Source organism: Rhodnius prolixus, unplaced genomic scaffold (genome assembly GCF_049639745.1).
Source record: "Rhodnius prolixus isolate KJV_2025 unplaced genomic scaffold, Rpr scaffold_5, whole genome shotgun sequence".
Taxonomy (NCBI): Eukaryota; Metazoa; Arthropoda; class Insecta; order Hemiptera; family Reduviidae; genus Rhodnius; species Rhodnius prolixus.
The window spans coordinates 21,453,088-21,470,117 of NW_027411624.1; the positions used below are offsets into that span (position 1 = coordinate 21,453,088).

Below are 17,030 nucleotides of genomic sequence, written 5' to 3' on the forward strand. Positions count from 1 at the left end.
GGCGATTTCTTTACTTTACTCTAATCTGTTTACTACGGGAGCTCTCCTACTTTACTGAAAACCATGACCCAAAAAAAATTCAACTCTCTCAATATCTTCTCACCTAATGGATCTGTACACAAGAAAACTATAGCTTATATCTAAGGAAAGTGCAGTGTATAAGAGAACAGAATTTCATACTAATATGTTATTTACGGAAGGAGGTATCGATTATAAATTGTAATGATTATAGTAAGTTACATGATCTTGTTTATTATTGATTAAAAAGAAAAGCAACTTTCTAGCAGTAGGTATTTAGATCGAAAGCGGTTTTTAAAGCAGAAGTAATTCCATGTTCATTATTGGTCAAAAATTAGTAAAAATAATTACAAAAATGATTAATTATTATGTTTTCATTATAGCAAAAGATTTTTTTTTTTGTAAATATAGTTCAATCATATTTGTTTATTGTGTTACAGGCTGAGGAAGCGACAGAAGGGCACAGATTTGCCACGGCCAAGTTGATAATTACTGTTAAACCTGTGGACAGTAACCCTCCAGTAATTACTGCTTCGGCGGCCGAGGGATTTGTTGATGAGAATTCTCCAGTTGGTACGAGAGTCATTGATGTCAATAAAAACCCTATTAAACTTACAGTTAGTGATGCAGATTTGGTAAGCAAATTTTATACATTTATAATGAAATTTGGTTTTACAATTTAAAATGAATTTCATTAAAAATATTGACATTACCATAATTGATGCCAGAAAGCTATTTTGGTGTTTCATTACTTTTTTTAATAATTATTAAAACGGTTTTGTCGCCTACTGAAATCGCCAAATTGTAAAAATTAGCATATATTTAAAATAATTACCTTAAATTTCGTTTCTCTTTTTATACATTCACTTTCCAAACATATTATTTGTTTGTTAATTTTCATTCTGGCATTCATTCTGGTTAGTCATTTGATAAAGTACAATCTAAAAGCAGGGAAATTGTCCAATCAAACTGAACCAAAACAAAACACGAAAATGTTTTTAATTTTATCAGCATCAACTATGTTTCTACCTTTGCGAATAAACAATGTTTCTGTAAGATGAGAGATCTTTAAATGTTAGGTTGAATTTAAAACAAAAAGTTCACAGTTATCGTACTTGGAATTGACGTTTTAAAAAGTCTATAATATAATTAGTAATTAACTTATTTTTTTAAAAAGAGAAAATGTAAAATTGAAGCCATTTTATTTTCTGGAGATTATAGAAACCTAAGCTTTCAGTAGGTGATTGATGAAAGCTGCCTGAATCCCTTAATCTGAAAGTCAGTTTACCATTTTACCTCATTACCTGAAATCTATTTATTTAAATGCTAAAAGAATGAAACAGCTTTAGAAAGTGAAAGTGTCTTAAACTGTCCTCGAAATAGAATTCAGATATTGTCAAAGGAATATTTCTTCAATACCTCTTATAGCCTTAAAGAGAAGGTAGCAAGACTGTGAAATCTAGCTTCTAGAAAGATTGCCTGGAAGTATCTGGAAAGTGGGATTAATGGCAATGAATATAATGGAAAAATTAAAAAGATTAAAATGGTAAATCTTTGAAGTTTTGATGCCTAACTGTGTAAAATAAATTTTAATAAATTGAAAAGGAGGTAATGTTATGACTTGGATTCTTTAATTAGATGATTCAATTTGAATCCCTTTTCAGTTATTAAATTAGTAGTAATTTTATTTTATTAAATTAGAAGTAAACTATATATAAAGTTAAACATGTAAAATAATATAGAAAATTAGCATGTAAATAATATTACAAATATCAGTTATATTTAGTAGTGTAAAGTTCAAACGTTTCTGTTGTGGTGTCTGGTGTAACAAAACACCTGACTGTTTTCATTCTTATTTACCTATTTAATTAGAGTTATTTCAGGATTGGTTTATTCTACAGAGAGCTTCTAAAACAGACGTAAGGAAGAGTTATCAGTTAATTTTTAATTAAATTAATAGAGAATTTGAGATCATCATGATTAAAAGAAGAAACGCTATTGTTGACCAGTCAGGAATTTAAGAAACTTAGGTCTTAAGCAACCTTTCTCAATTTAAGATCATCTTTATATCGAAGTGTACACCTAAACTGTTCTTCTTTCATCCTTAAAAGAAAAATGGACGTTAAACTCTGTAATACGATGTACATTTAATGTTAAAGGTTGAATTTAAACTTGTGGCTACAAAACATCGTCATTAGAAGGATATTCATACATTTTTTTTTCAAAGATTTTACCCAAAAACTGGCAATTAAAGAGTGATTAGATTCTGGTAGAATCAGAATGTCAAATATTCTTCCTTAAAAGAATCGTATTTGGATTTTTAAAGAATTATTTATAAAAGTTATTTTCGTGCTAAGTAAACAAAAAAAAATGAAAGAAAAATTGAAGAAATTTATTACTTTCACAAAGCTTTTCACTTTGACTTGACTTCATCCGTTAGAATTTCATTATAGTTTCTGTTTGCTGCAATACGAACAAAGGAATTGTTAAAATATGCAAATCAAAGAGAAATAAACAATCCAATGATTGATTAAAATGTAAGACATTTTTTTACAATATCAACAAAAACAACCAAAACTATTATTAATTCCGCATAATGTATAATTTATTATTTCATTATGACTGCGGTAGGTAAATAAGAATGAAAGCAGGTGTTTAGTTACACTAGACACCACAATGGAAACGTTTGAACTTTACACTACTAAATATAACTGATATTTGTAATATTATTTACATGCTAATTTTCTATATTATTTTACATGTATAACTTTATATAGTTTACTGTTAATTTAATAAAATAAACAAAAACAAAATATCTTAATATTGAAACTGAAATAGTGAAAGTACGTGTTCTTATTATTCCTACGCAACAAAATGGAAAAAAAGAAGTTTTTACCGAGCCATTTGTTTAATTTTAGAGCTAATTGTTATTCTTAGTTTGACCTAAATGATTGCGTAATTTTTACTCTGTTACTCTTGATTATTATATTGTTCTCGGCAAAAAGTTTTCTCTATTCTAAATTAGTTACAATGCTAATGGGTAAAGGTAGGTTTGTTTCTTCATTAGTATTATGTTTATATAAAACAAGTATATAAGCACAAGTATAACAAGTATATAAACGAAAGTATAAACTACTTACAAACTTATACTTGGCCTTATTTATGATCTTATCTCTCTACTTCTATTCATAAACATTTGTTTACTGCATTAAAACCGATTCCATTAATAACCATAACAACTGTATTGTTTGTTGTTTTTATGTTTTCTAGGGATCTAAGTAGGGTTATAGAGAGGTACCTTCAGTATCTGGTAATATTACTGGTGTCTGAATCTTCCTTAGATAAAGTTTGTTTTTCCTCGTCTCCTCACATAATCTGCGCATGCAATAACGTTGTAAGCTCAGCATCTTCAAATGTCTCTTAAGAAAACCTGTCAGTTATGAGGAGTGCCTCAGATCTATTTTTGTTAAAAAAAAAAAAAAATACCTAGACAGATCTTCGCCAGCATCAGACCCACAAATACCATGAATTATTATTTTTTTTGGTAGTTAATGATGCATTTTAGAAAGAACATCTTGAATTATCGAGCGTTAATAATCCAGCAACATCATCATTTCATCATTATTAGTAATATGAGACATGAAATTGTGAAAGGAAAAAGAAAAAATTAATATAAATCCTGAGATCAGATTAATAAAGGCTTAATATCCTCCTCCAAGATAGAAAGAAATAGTTGCAGCAATCAAGTGCCTGCCAAAGTACGTTTAAAGACCTGCTAAAGCACCTTCAAAAACCTACTTACGTTAAAAAAGACCTGCTAAAGTACCTTCAAAGACCAGCTAAAGCACCTTCAAAGACCTGCTAAAGCACCTTGAAAGACCGGCTAAAACACCTTCAATAACCAGCTAAAACACCTTCAATGACCTGCCAAAGTACGTTAAAAAAGACCTGCTAAAGTACCTTTAAAGACCAGCTAAATCACCTTCAATGACCTGCCAAAATACGTTTAAAGACCAGCTAAAGCACCTTCAAAGGCCAGCTAAAGCACGTTCAAAGACCTGCTAATACATCTTCAAAGACTAGCTAAAGCACGTTCAAAGACCTGCTAAAGCACCTTCCAAGATGTATACTGTCATTGCAAAAGAATCATAAATTATTTATTTTATCATCTAAGTTCATTAGACCTTCTTCTAAGCATTATCAGGAAATTTACTACACACTAAACAAAATCGTTCTTAGATACGTTTCCGTGAGCTGGATTACGAGGTATGCTCAATCCCAGCTTGCTTTCCTTAATTTCGATCGGAAGGTGTTTTTCTTGCAAATTCTTCGGTATATACGAACTTTTTTTCTTTGGAGTAGCAAGACTAACTCCAAATTCAAAGCTCCCCAAATAGATTTCAAAGGGTTGCAAGTCATCAGCCATTGCTAGATTAGGTTAGGCTCTTCTTCATGTTGTGTTGATTTAGAGCCATCAACTGAGCCTAAAAAGAAAATTCTAAGTGAATGTTTATTTAAAATAAGACTAGTTGATTGACTCAGACTCAGGTGGGAAGTCGCACAAAAGTTGCATAATGAACTTAACTTGAATGTAACAGCTGTTGAATAGAGGCCATGATTGTTAAGTTGGAGCAAGCCAAGTCACAAGTTTTGGCCACTTCAGGGCACACAATTATATTATTATTATAATTATTTTAAATTCATAACGTTTTAATGTAACAACATAGACTTTTCCTTACTTTTATTTATTTCAACATTGCTTATTTACTGTCTTGAAAAGAAGAAGGAATTTCCCTAACCTCTTCTTGTAGAATCTTAAAAGAAATGTAAATAATGTGCTAATTGGCAAAGAGATAAGGTAGAGAGCTTAGCATCACAGCTTTATTTACTTTTCTTCCTTTTTCGTTTTTGTTATTATCATATTTCTATGTAATTAGTAGAGTTCATTCAGTGTATTTTCTTGGTAAACTTGGCTAAATAAACTAGTCATGTTTAAACAGGCTTAAGTAAACTGAAGATTTGTTTTCTTTCTCCTCCTCTTCTCTCTTTTTTTGTAACTTATACAATAAACATTTGTTGTTTTTTCTGTTCAGGGACCAGACGATCCTAAGCTTACTTATAATTTTGAACTGACTACAACTTTCTTTCAAATTGACAATAACGGATTGCTGGTGGTTGGTGAAGAAAATTTAGACCGTGATCCACCAAGTCCTGGTGTGTTCAGATTTCAAGTAAGTAAACTCTTTCTGGTTGGTAGCAGTATTATTTCTAAAAATCAAAAGAATTTTTGTATGTTTTACTTGTTATTATGCTTGCAAATCTACATTTCTTCTTCTTTTTCTCCAAGATTGTTGCTCGAGAGAAAAATGGAATAGCTGCAAGTGCACCTTTAACAATGACTGTAATTTTAAATGATGTAAACGACAATGCACCAAGACTTCCAATGATTCCACCCATACCTATTCAAGCGGGTGAAGGTCATAGAGAAATAGTTCAGGTAAATAATGAAGAATTTTTGCAGGAATCTAGATGCCAATTAATAATGTTATCATTTAAGGTGAATGCAAAAGTTTTTCATGCTTTAATTTTTTTTAACCAAGATCCTAAAAGTTGGTATGCAGATATTTCCCCTTCCCATAAGAAAGATTGTAGACATGCTACAATGATGACGCACATGTTTAAGCTGTGAAAATAACAATCCTGCACGTGTTAAGCAAATAGATCTGTTAGAAGCGAACTACTTGCGCGAAGTAGATCAACAAAATACTTTTCTGAGAAATATAGAGAACAATTTGGAGAGAAGACTATGTTCGGTGCCATTGGTACAAAACCATACAGAACACTAGAGTTTTTCAACGCAGCTAGTATAGAACAAGGTGTTCTATTGAAGCTAGCAGAGAACATTACTTTCCATTCGTTAGCTGTTGTGAGCCATGGAGTTTGCAGCTAATTCTTTTATTTTTCAGACATCTTTGCTACTAAAATTTGGATTAGCTTATTTATTTTCTTCATCAATAAGTATCATTAAGTTATCCTTAAATAGTCCGGGAGAAGGCAAAGTATCTTTACGCTCATTTTAAAGAACCTGATGGTAGTTGTAGTGGCAAGTTCAATTAAGTTTGTTCTCTATGTTAATGAGTTAATTGTGGCTCCCTAGTAAACAAGAAGTCCGGAGTCAAAGTGATTTTTTTTTTTAATTAATTAAAATTAATTTTTGCCTTGCTTACATTTGTATAATTACAGTAAAAGCTCCTTATTCGCGCTTCCTTCATTCGCGTTTTCACTATTCGCGGATTAAAAAAATGCGATCCAATTCCTATATTCGCGGAAGTACACAATGATAATAAAAGGATTCCAATAGGTATCCAACCCAATATCCTTTGTAAATGCCGTCAAATGGACTAATAAAAAAAGTAAAATAGATCTTATTACAACTTTGCCTAAAGTATGTTGTTAAATGATATCGCCGAGGACTTTGACATAAGCCGTCCTTCGCCGCGATCGGTGTTTTTGAGAATGTAAACGCACAGAATGAAAGCAATTGTTCGTGATCCAGCAATAGAAAAAATGGAAGTGGCGTTGTCATTATGGATCGAAGACCGCATCCAAAAAAAGGGTGCCCCTGAGTGGTCCAATGGTCCGGGAGAAGGCAAAGTATCTTTACGCTCATTTTAAAGAACCTGATGGTAGTTGTAGTGGCAAGTTCAAACTTTGACTGCAAACAAAAGCTTTTAAAAACTGCCAAGCAAGAGAAAATTACAAAATTCTTCAAACCATTGCCTAAGCCTTAAGATAATTAATCAAAATGTTCAAAAACTTCAATTAAATTGATTTTTTTATATATTTGTTTTTTTTTATTTTGTCAGCTAGGAACGTATCCCCTATAATCCCATATAAATTACCATTCCGTATTCACGGTTTCTGTATTCGCGGCATATTTATGGAACATATACCCCGCGAATAAAGAGCTTTTACTGTATTCAAAAAAAAGTTTTGTCTCTCGCTACACCATCGATTAGAATTCTAATACTTTAAAATTAGTTAGTTAGGTTAGGTTTTCTTTAATAATTTGGTTGGATTGTACTGCGAAATTCCGTAATTAAACAAAAAAATTTGTTAATGGGTCTAAAAATCGAACGCATTTAGATGCCACCAAAAATTTAGGTTCATTAAATGCCAAATAATAAAATGTCTGCGTTTTGCCTCTAATATCATTTTAATATCGTTTATGGCCAATTATATATTTTATACTTTCTTGAAGTAAATGAAATTTGATTAAAAAATACTTCAAATGCTCCTATAAGTGCTTAAAATAATAAATATTCTCCTAAATCAACATTAATTTCAATTGTGGTTAAAAACGAAAAAAAAAGATTATAGTTTGGAAGAATGCTTTAGTCACCAGTTTTGGTCAACCAAAGTTCAGAAGATATAATATACAGATAATTGATTTAACTCCGTAAGAAATCATAATTGTTAAATATTCTTTCTCAACAAAACCAGTATTTCTTGTAGATGTATAGTTTAAAGTGCCTGCCACAAAAGGAACTCTAAAATTTTAAAAGTCCGATTCCACGTTAAAATTAAACTCATCAAGAAACTTGAACTATATAAAAATACATTTTTGTTTTAGGTAACTGCCACTGACAACGACCTTGAAGATAATTCAACCCTAGTTTACAGTATTTATCATGTATCAAATAATGGTAGAAACAAATTCAAAATCGATCCACAATCTGGTGTTATCGATAGTGTTGGGAAATTAATCGCTGGAGAGCAGTACAGCATTACGGTGCAGGTAAACATTAAATTCCTCATATTATCATAAATTCCTGAAATTTTATCCTGTTTAAATGGGAAAAAAATTGATCTCAAATTTTGATATTTATTATTTACCACAGGCAACGGATAGTGGTGGTAAATCTGGACAAACCATCGTTGAAGTGAACGTTGTACCCGGACCGAATACAAGAAGTCCAGTTTTTCAGCAGTCCGCCTATGAGGTTACCGTTAGCGAAGGAGCTGCCATTAATTCCACTGTGGCCACCATCATGGTAACCGATTCTTTATAATTAAATATTTATTATTTTCAATTAGTCTGGCCTAGAGTTTGTTCTCTATGTTTATGAGTTAATTGTGGCTCCGTAGTAAACAAGAAGTCCGGAGTCAAAGTGATTTTTTTTTGTTAATTAATTAAAATTAAGTTTTGCCAATGTGCGTTTATGTGTTAGCCAATGTATGTATCATAACTCTAAAACAGAAAATTTGCGGTAAGTTCAAATGTAACGCCAAAGCAAAAAAAAATAAGTTCAAATTTGAAATTTGAAAGTTTTATCACTGGACAAAATCTACTCACTGAAAGTGCCACTTTACGGAATAGATATAGAACATGGCCACTAAAAAAAGTATTATAAAGTATAATATTAAAACTTTTAAACAAAACTACACTAAAAACAGCCGAATAATTGGTTAAAAAAAAAGTATTATTACAGAAAATTATTTAGGCTCTTGATAATATCTTTAATTTATTTTTTTCTGCCATAAATTGTGAAGGTAAGCGTAGACAATAAGCATTAATTAATTAACTTTAGTATTAATACTCCGAACTAATTGTAATTAACAATTGAGGTAAGCAGGGATTTATTTGATAAAGGTCGCTTCACTTCACAAACACAATAAGCAAGAAGCATTACTATCTCTTATATTCTTCTCAAGTTTCTTGGAATAAACTTTGAGAAAGTTATTCTATTAGAATTGTAAAGCTTTTTCTTTTTAAGTTTACTTGTGTAGATGTGTTGTTCACTTATTTATTTTATTTTATTTTTGGGAGGTTTTCTATAATGATAATTTGTCAAGCCAAGAAAATGTTCAAGAAAGCAATTTAAGCAGCGTTGAATGTTTACATTTTGTTTGTTTGTTTCTAGTTTTTTTTTTTTCAGAAGTTGAAGCATCATTTGCTGATGCAGATAATTCATTAAATATCTAATAATTAATATTAGTTCATGAATTAAAAAAATATACAATGAGCAGATATTTTTTAACCCATTATTATTCCACTTGATCTTTTTAGTAATAAAAAAATGTTACTTATTAATTACAATAACACATTTCAAATACTGCATTAATAAAGCACAATAAACAATAATTGTTGACGAAATTTCAGGCAACTGATCCAGAAAATGAACCAGTATCTTATTCAATTATTTCTGGAAATGACTTGAGGCAATTTGGAATTAATGACAAAACTGGTGTAATTAGTGTAATTAGAAAGTTGGATAGAGAAGATCTAACAAGATATCAACTGGTAATTAATTTAGTAGTTTTGTTATATTGTCATATTTATTTAATAATAAAGGGGAGCAGGTGTTGGTCTAGTGGTTATCAGCGTGGCTTTGTGTGCGGAAGATCACTGGTTCGAATCCCGCTTATAGCTACTTTTTATTTGTTAGAAAAAATGTTAATAATTAAAGTATATGCTTTCACCCTCGTCCATGATACCTAATTGGTAGTTGGACGTTAAGACACGCCTCAAAAAATTGACTATTACTTTACTTACTATTTTATAAAATAATAATAATATTAATTAACTATTATAAAATTTAGCAGATTGTTAGCCTATAACCTACTAAATTTCATTATACTGTTTTTAACAGCTGATAAAGGCAGAAGATGAAGGCGGATTATCCAGTACAGCAACTGTAAACATTAAAGTTAGCGATATTAATGATAAGAATCCGGAGTTTGTCGATTTGCCTTACGAATTTTCTGTAAAAGAAGGATTGGTTGGTGCACATGTTGGAAAAGTGAAAGCAGTAGATGCTGACGAAGGTATAAATGCTAATGTCACCTATTCAGTGCCAGGTGAAGTTCCTTTCACCATAAATCCATCAACTGGTGATGTAATGACTTCAACATCTCTTGACTATGAAAAGGATAAGGTAAAAAAAACAAACAACATTTTGCTCTTTTAACATTAAACAGCAGCAGTTAAGCTGAACTTAACACTTACTCATTTTACTGTTTACAGGAATTCAAATTTGTGGTTACTGCAATGGATGGTGCACCAGATCCTAGAATAGCCACTGCCACGGTCACAGTACACGTAATAGACACTGAAGATGAACTTCCAATATTTCATACGCCTAGTTATGAAGCCAAAGTGCCTGAAAATACTCCTGATATGGCTGTTACCCAAGTAACGGTATGGATTATTGTCAATATGGATTGTTCCTAATTTAATTACAATTTTTTAGTCGTAGGCTACATTAAATGAATTCAATGTTTTTAGGCTGATGATCCAGATACAAATAAACGTGTTACATATTATATAAAACAAGGACCAACAGATTTATTTAAAATTGATCCAAAAACTGGTGAAATTAGAACGCTCAAAGGATTAGATTATGAAACAGAAAGCCAATATGTACTTATTATAGGAACATTAGAAAATAATACTACCAAACCAGGATCGACGACCAAAGTAGTTGTAAATGTTCAAGTAAGCATTTGTTGATTAACAATTTGTCAAAAAGTACAAAAATGCGCTGAAAATTTCATTAAAAAAAAATATTCATTCTAGGATGTAAACGACATTCCACCAGTATTTCTGACAATGCCACGACCAATAACTCTAGATGATAATTCTTCAATTGGGACCAAAGTTACCACATTAATGGCTACCGATTCTGATGGCACCTCGCCTGGAAACAAGGTAAGATATTCTTGTAGTATTATTGTGCTGAAATTTAAACCAAATCTATTCTGAGTTTGCTTTTACTTCTTGTTGATTCAAGATAACAGCTTGAAATCAATTAAGTAACGAAATAGAATCGTAAAACCCTTTCTTCTGCAGATTATTGAGAATAACAACGGTATTTATTTATTTTTGCTCCATTTTAATCATAAGTAACTGAAGTAAAGGGCGTTATTTATTAGTTAGCTCATATTAATTCGTAAAAATTTGTAAAAAAAATAATAAGGTAGCACTTATTTCTCGATTTCATATTCACTGCATTAAGCAAATGTTATATGGCTAATATTCTGTAGATTTCTTTACCCAAGTTTAAAAATAATTGGATTTCCTATTATTATTAATTATTATTGTTTTTTTTTTTTTTTTTGGCGCATCAACAGCTGAGGTTATTAGCGCCCGGAGCTTTTTCCAGTGCACTGCCGGCCTCCGGACAGTGTTCTCTCGTTACAGACAACACTGTCCATCACCGGACAGTGAGCTGTAAGAAGCTCCTAGGAAGAGAAAATCTAAGAGTCAGCTGCTGGATTCGAACCCGGGACCTCCGCGTGGGAGTCCAGTATGCTAACCTCATAGCTAATCCCTTCCCTATTATTATTGTTATTGTTATTACATTAATTACTTTTGAAAGTTTAGCAGTTTATTTAAGGTTTTACTTTAACCATTTCTTTTTATAACTGAATACAATTCACTTTAGGAAGAGGCTGCCTTTATTGTATGCAAAGTTGCATTATAATTTGGGAATTTAATTATTTTATAATTTTAATATTAGGAAAGTTGTATTATTATTTTTTGTGCTCCTAATTCATTTGGGGCATTATGCCTTGATGATAGAGAAATATTATTTTTTATTTAAATGTTTAAACCACTTTTAATCTTACATGCTTGCAATATAAAAAAAATAATTCAGAAATATTTATAATATTATTATTATTAAAGTGAACGCCTTAGTTTTTGGGAAATAACTGGTAGTTTTTAAATGTCCCAGAAATTAGGCGCCACAGTAGCCGAAAGCTAAGATGTACTATGGTTCTGGGTCCGATTCGTGGTTTGGTTAATATGAGAATTTATAGTAAAGTGTGTTTACTAGTCGCCTCCGACCACGACATATACAATTGTAGTTGGACGCAAAGCTCGCATTAAAAAGTAGTCCAAAGCATTGGATTAAAATTTAATTAATATATTTAATATATGCTCAGGTAACCGGGAAACCGAGTTTACCACCCAAAAGAAGATACTTTTTTACTTCAGTAGCAACTTTCAAAAAAACGCTGCAGTCTTTTACAATACAATCGGTCAGACAGTTTAGGATTAGGGTACCAAAAATGACCGAGATATCCTTACAGATTACAAGCACAGATAATAGATAAGATCCATTTCGCCTGAAAGTTATTTAGACAATTACTATGCGTAGCAAGATTCCCATAGTTCCTAATTCTAAATTTGTATAATTTGATTTTCAATATTATTTTTTTATTTCCAGGTTCGTTATGAAATCGTTGGACGAGGTAAAGCAACAAAATATTTCCAAATTGATCCTGATTTAGGAATTTTAACTGTTAGAGATGATCTCAGCAAAGAAATTGAAAATGAATATCAGGTAAAAAAACCTTAATTAAGAAATATTTTTAAATGCAATCAGATCACGGGGAAAAAAAGTTTACATTTACGATAATCTTGTTTTAAGGTGGACGTAAAAGCTTACGATTTAGGTGACCCACAATTATCTTCTATAACATCAGTGCCTATATTCGTTCGACATATCGCAGCAGTTCATCCAGATGTGGGTATTGGCTTCTCGGATGATCTTTATACAGTGGAACTGCCTGAAGATGCACCGAGTGGTACATTAGTGAAAAGTTTTACTGTAATTAGCGGTCGAACGCAGAATCAAAGAATACCTGTGCGATGTTCAATAATTTCTGGAAATGAAGCAGGTAAATATTTATATTGATGTAGTCTTGAAAGATCTTGGTCTTGAATTGTTCAAAAATAATAATTTAAAAAAAAGTAGAAAGGCCATTAATATTCAGATTAAGTTAAGCATGATCTGTTTTTTAGAACACTTAACAATTTATACCACTGTTTTCACTTATTTTAGGCCTTTTCTATGCTAACATCACGGGTGAGAAAATTTGTGAACTGCGTCTAGCTGAAGGAAAACTAGATCATGAAAAACAGACTGAGTATATCTTAAAACTTCGTTTAGATACACTGGCAGATTATTTGAGCCATGAAAATAGAAGTACTACCACTGTAAGTCTAGTTTTAATATGAAAATATTCAATGCATATAAATTAATTTTTTGTTTGATTGCCTCAGAACAATTATGATTTTGAAATTTAAACGAGTCCTCTGGGACTGTTTCATTAACCAGTTAAGCGCGTTTGACGTGTATACACGTCAAAACAAATCTCTGTTTCGGTGCGTTCGACGTGTATACTCGTTGTGAAAAATATAAAATTGCTATTAACTATAAAAACTCGAAATTTTAATAAAATACAATAAGAATATTATTTGGGGGGATGTTTCCTTTATCTTACCAATAGAACTGAGGTGGGAGTCAGCCAAATGATAAGTGGTTGGTACATGTTTGGTCTCCGCATTAGAGATTGGGGAATTACGCGCCTAAATAAAAGCTCTCAACCCTAGTGCAATGCCGTTTTTACCTTAAATAGAGTTTCAAATCTCAGTACGAGCATTTTCATTTTGCACAGAATTCAAAGCTCTTTTCTTCCTTGTAAAAGCTCTTGCGACTCTAGTTAACTAGAGCAATGCATACGTGAAGCGGTGCAAGATTTTGAATGAGCACAGAATGCTCTGGTAATCTCAAGCCACTAGAGATTGCAGAAATAGTGCTTGCAGTGACTATTATGACGTTGTAAACTTTTGGTTGTTTTGCCCTGCTGCGTTCGACGTGTATACACGTTATTGTCGTGATTTTAATTCCGCACACTGTGGAGGGTTTTTAAAACTAAATTCCACCTTAACTGGTTAAATAATATTCAACAAATTTTATAATTGTTTGCTTAGATCTAATCCTATTTTCAGGTAAAAGTTCAAGTCCAAGATATTAATGACAACTCACCACAATTTATTTATCCTTCTTATGCTAAAATTTTCAAGAAAGATAAATATTTTGGCGCTGTTGCAAAAGACAAAAAAGAATTGAGAGGAGTTCTACAAGTTAAGGTGAAATCAAAATTAAATATCATATTAAATATAAAAAAAATTGTTATTGAGACTTGAAATAAACAGAAATAAAAATAATTAAATTTCTAGGCTGAAGATAAAGATAGTGGAAAATTTGGCACAATGGAATACAGCATATTAGCAGATGAATCAGGAAAATCAGACTACTTTACGATAGATCCAGAATCAGGAAGCATTAAGACTAAAAGATCACTCGATACAATTCCAGATGAGGAATTACCTATAAGATTGATTATTCAAGCTAAAGACAATCCACAAGGTGATTCTAAGAAAGCAACAACTGAGGTTGTGGTAAGTTTTTGTAGGCATTACTTTTTGTAAATGAGAACCTTATTTAGGAAAAGTTCATTATTGTTTTTGGTGATTGATTCATTAATCCAGAAGCAAGAAAGATTGATGCTAATTTCAGTCATTATTATTTTATCTTCAGGGCTGAGAAACATATTTTTACAATAGTCATAATAATTGTATTATAATTAATTTGTATAAAGTTAGTTTACCTTATAAGGTAATGTTTGAAACCTACTTTATACAAATTAATAACCGTGGTGGGGTGTTGGTCTAGTGGTCAAGAGCGTGGCTTTATGAGTGGGAGATCCCCAGTTCGAATCCCGCGTATGACTACTTTTTATTTATTAGAAAAAATTGTTTACAATAAAGTATGAAGCTTTCGCCCTAAACTAGCCCAGTCAGATTAGGATTTAAGCTTGGAATAGAAGATTATTAGCTATAAACTTGTATAAATCTTTGTTTTCGCATTTTATAAGTTAGCTCAAAAGTCTCAAAGAATCTCGTGTACGTGTCATTGGACATCAGTGGGTCCAAGGTCACATTTAAAGTTATAACAAAAGTTGTAGAGCCTAAAATTCTCTATAAAATTTGGTTCTACGCAATTTATCACACAATTAACCGTTATTGAGATGGAGCGCGAAGAGTGAGAAGCGTTTAGCCGTATTATAGTAACGTTAGGTCAACTGTGTAATTCAGTACATAGTACGTTTTATAAAGATACAAAAATATTACAATTATTAGGATACCTTAGTTACTAACTAATTAATGCATCTATATAAATAAAAATGTAAATGTTCGTTTGCTCAAAATCTTAAATCTCCCAAAGATCTTCACCGATTGCTTTAAAATTTGGACTCAACGTTGCATTCGAATACGGGCGTGTTTTTATATACCTATTTATGTAAATGTCACACCAGTGGCAGGTAAAAACATGGTTTAAAAAAAAAAACATCGCTATCTGTTGGAAGTAAAAACATTACACGCTGTACTAAATATTTTACGATTCCATATCAATGTTTCCGATTGCATTGTTAAATTGAATGTTCATAGAGTTCAATTATGTAACAAATATCCCTGAATCCACCGGCTAAAACGTTGTAAACAGCTTTCTTCATGTTATTTCAAAATGACGTATTTATGAAAACACTGCTGTATTCGCAAGTGCCGAAAATGTCATTTTGAGCAAAGGGAAACAAGATATTTATAAATAAAAAAGATTTTCGTGACCTTTGACCGCTGATTTCCGATGTCGCGTACACGAAATTGTATGAGCCTTTTGAGGAGACTTATACAATGACAAAACAAAGATTTATACAAGTTTATTGCTTATTATCTTCCATTCAGAGATTTACCCCTTTACTTTTAAAATAATTGTAACAGAATATATTATATATGTAATAGTCCAGTAGAGCGCTCCACGATCCCGACCATGAACGCGAGTGCAGGTTAGAAGACTGTGAAGGTTCTTAGAAACTTAGAGAGTGACGCTTAGTGACTTGATTGTTTACCTTGTGTAATTTTTATTTAGTTGGTTGAAACAACTTGTAATTTAATTTGTAAAGTCGGTAAACACAGATTTATTTATTCTGTAAAGAATAATACAAATTATTATAATAGTGTTACAAACAAATCCTGCAAAATATAATATAAATAAAACAAACCTGTAAAGAATAATTAAATTACAAGTTGTTTCAACCAACTAAATAAAAATTACACAAGGTAAACAATCAAGTTACTAAGCGTCACTCTCTAAGTTTCTAAGAACCTTCACAGTCTTCTAACCTGCACTCGCGTTCATGGTCGGGATCGTGGAGCGCTCTACTGGACAATTACATATATATTAATATATTGTAACTATACAGTAAAATATGTTCTACAGCCCCAAAGATGGACTAGTACCTAGGTTAAAATATCAGCAAAAAATAAAAAAGTATACGACTGAAATTGGCATTCTCCCTTTTTATTTAAGATTTCTCAGTCCCATTGACTGGTCTTTATTTCATTTCTTAGATAAATCTTATCGATGATGGGAATCGAATGATATTGGCATTAAACAATCTAGTAGCTGAGCAAGTTCAACATAAGGAAGACAGTATTGTTAATCTGTTAGAAGAGAGAACAGGGCTGATAGTGGGCATTGAAAAACTATCAGCCCTGGAGTCAACTAAGGATAATATCACTTTGGATACTGATCCTTCTGGAACCGATGTTTGGTTTTATACGATCGATCCATTTACGGAGAAGATATTGTTCAGAAATAGCAGCACCGTTGAAAAGTAAATATGGATTTAAGATTCTTAAAAACTTAAAAACGAGATTTCTTCCGATATATTGAAACATACAAAAATTGTTTGCTTTTACAGAACTGTATTCTCAGAAGATGTGATAGCCAATGTAACAGCTGAATTAGGAACCGAAATCGGAGGACATGTAGCCGGAGTTCACGCACCCCTCAAAGTCCGTCCTGTCAGGACGGCAGTTGTTGCAGTTCAGTGGGATGTATTTCCTTATGCGGTTATCCTTATAGCATCACTTATACTGGTGCTTGGATCGGCTGGCATTATCTATATTTGCATATCTTGGTCTAGGTAAGAAATTTTATATTATTATTCAGGGAATGTTTTGAATTTAATATACAGGGTGTTCATTTTAAGACGGCTCAATTGCATTTCATGCTTAAACGGTTGATCTGAGCAAAAAAAATGGTAGAGGTAAAATTTGTTGCCCGTCACCTCTAGTTTCAGAATATGTGACTTGA

The 17,030-nt window shown here is 31.7% G+C and overlaps 1 protein-coding gene across 4 annotated transcripts in view; it reads left to right on the forward strand.

Moving 5' to 3' along the window:
* The window catches only part of Cad99C (cadherin 99C), a 474,090-nt gene that overhangs the window by 453,354 nt on the left and 3,706 nt on the right, over positions 1–17,030 (forward strand). For all 4 annotated transcript variants that reach the window (XM_074137327.1, XM_074137329.1, XM_074137328.1 and 1 more), the window contains 17 exons: positions 459–653; positions 5,112–5,249; positions 5,366–5,515; positions 7,652–7,816; positions 7,920–8,072; positions 9,182–9,322; positions 9,672–9,956; positions 10,046–10,219; positions 10,307–10,516; positions 10,598–10,729; positions 12,252–12,368; positions 12,456–12,705; positions 12,870–13,024; positions 13,820–13,960; positions 14,051–14,272; positions 16,283–16,548; positions 16,636–16,860. In XM_074137327.1, the coding sequence (XP_073993428.1) occupies positions 459–653; positions 5,112–5,249; positions 5,366–5,515; positions 7,652–7,816; positions 7,920–8,072; positions 9,182–9,322; positions 9,672–9,956; positions 10,046–10,219; positions 10,307–10,516; positions 10,598–10,729; positions 12,252–12,368; positions 12,456–12,705; positions 12,870–13,024; positions 13,820–13,960; positions 14,051–14,272; positions 16,283–16,548; positions 16,636–16,860 (3,119 nt within the window). The remainder of the gene's footprint in view (positions 1–458; positions 654–5,111; positions 5,250–5,365; positions 5,516–7,651; positions 7,817–7,919; positions 8,073–9,181; positions 9,323–9,671; positions 9,957–10,045; positions 10,220–10,306; positions 10,517–10,597; positions 10,730–12,251; positions 12,369–12,455; positions 12,706–12,869; positions 13,025–13,819; positions 13,961–14,050; positions 14,273–16,282; positions 16,549–16,635; positions 16,861–17,030) is intronic.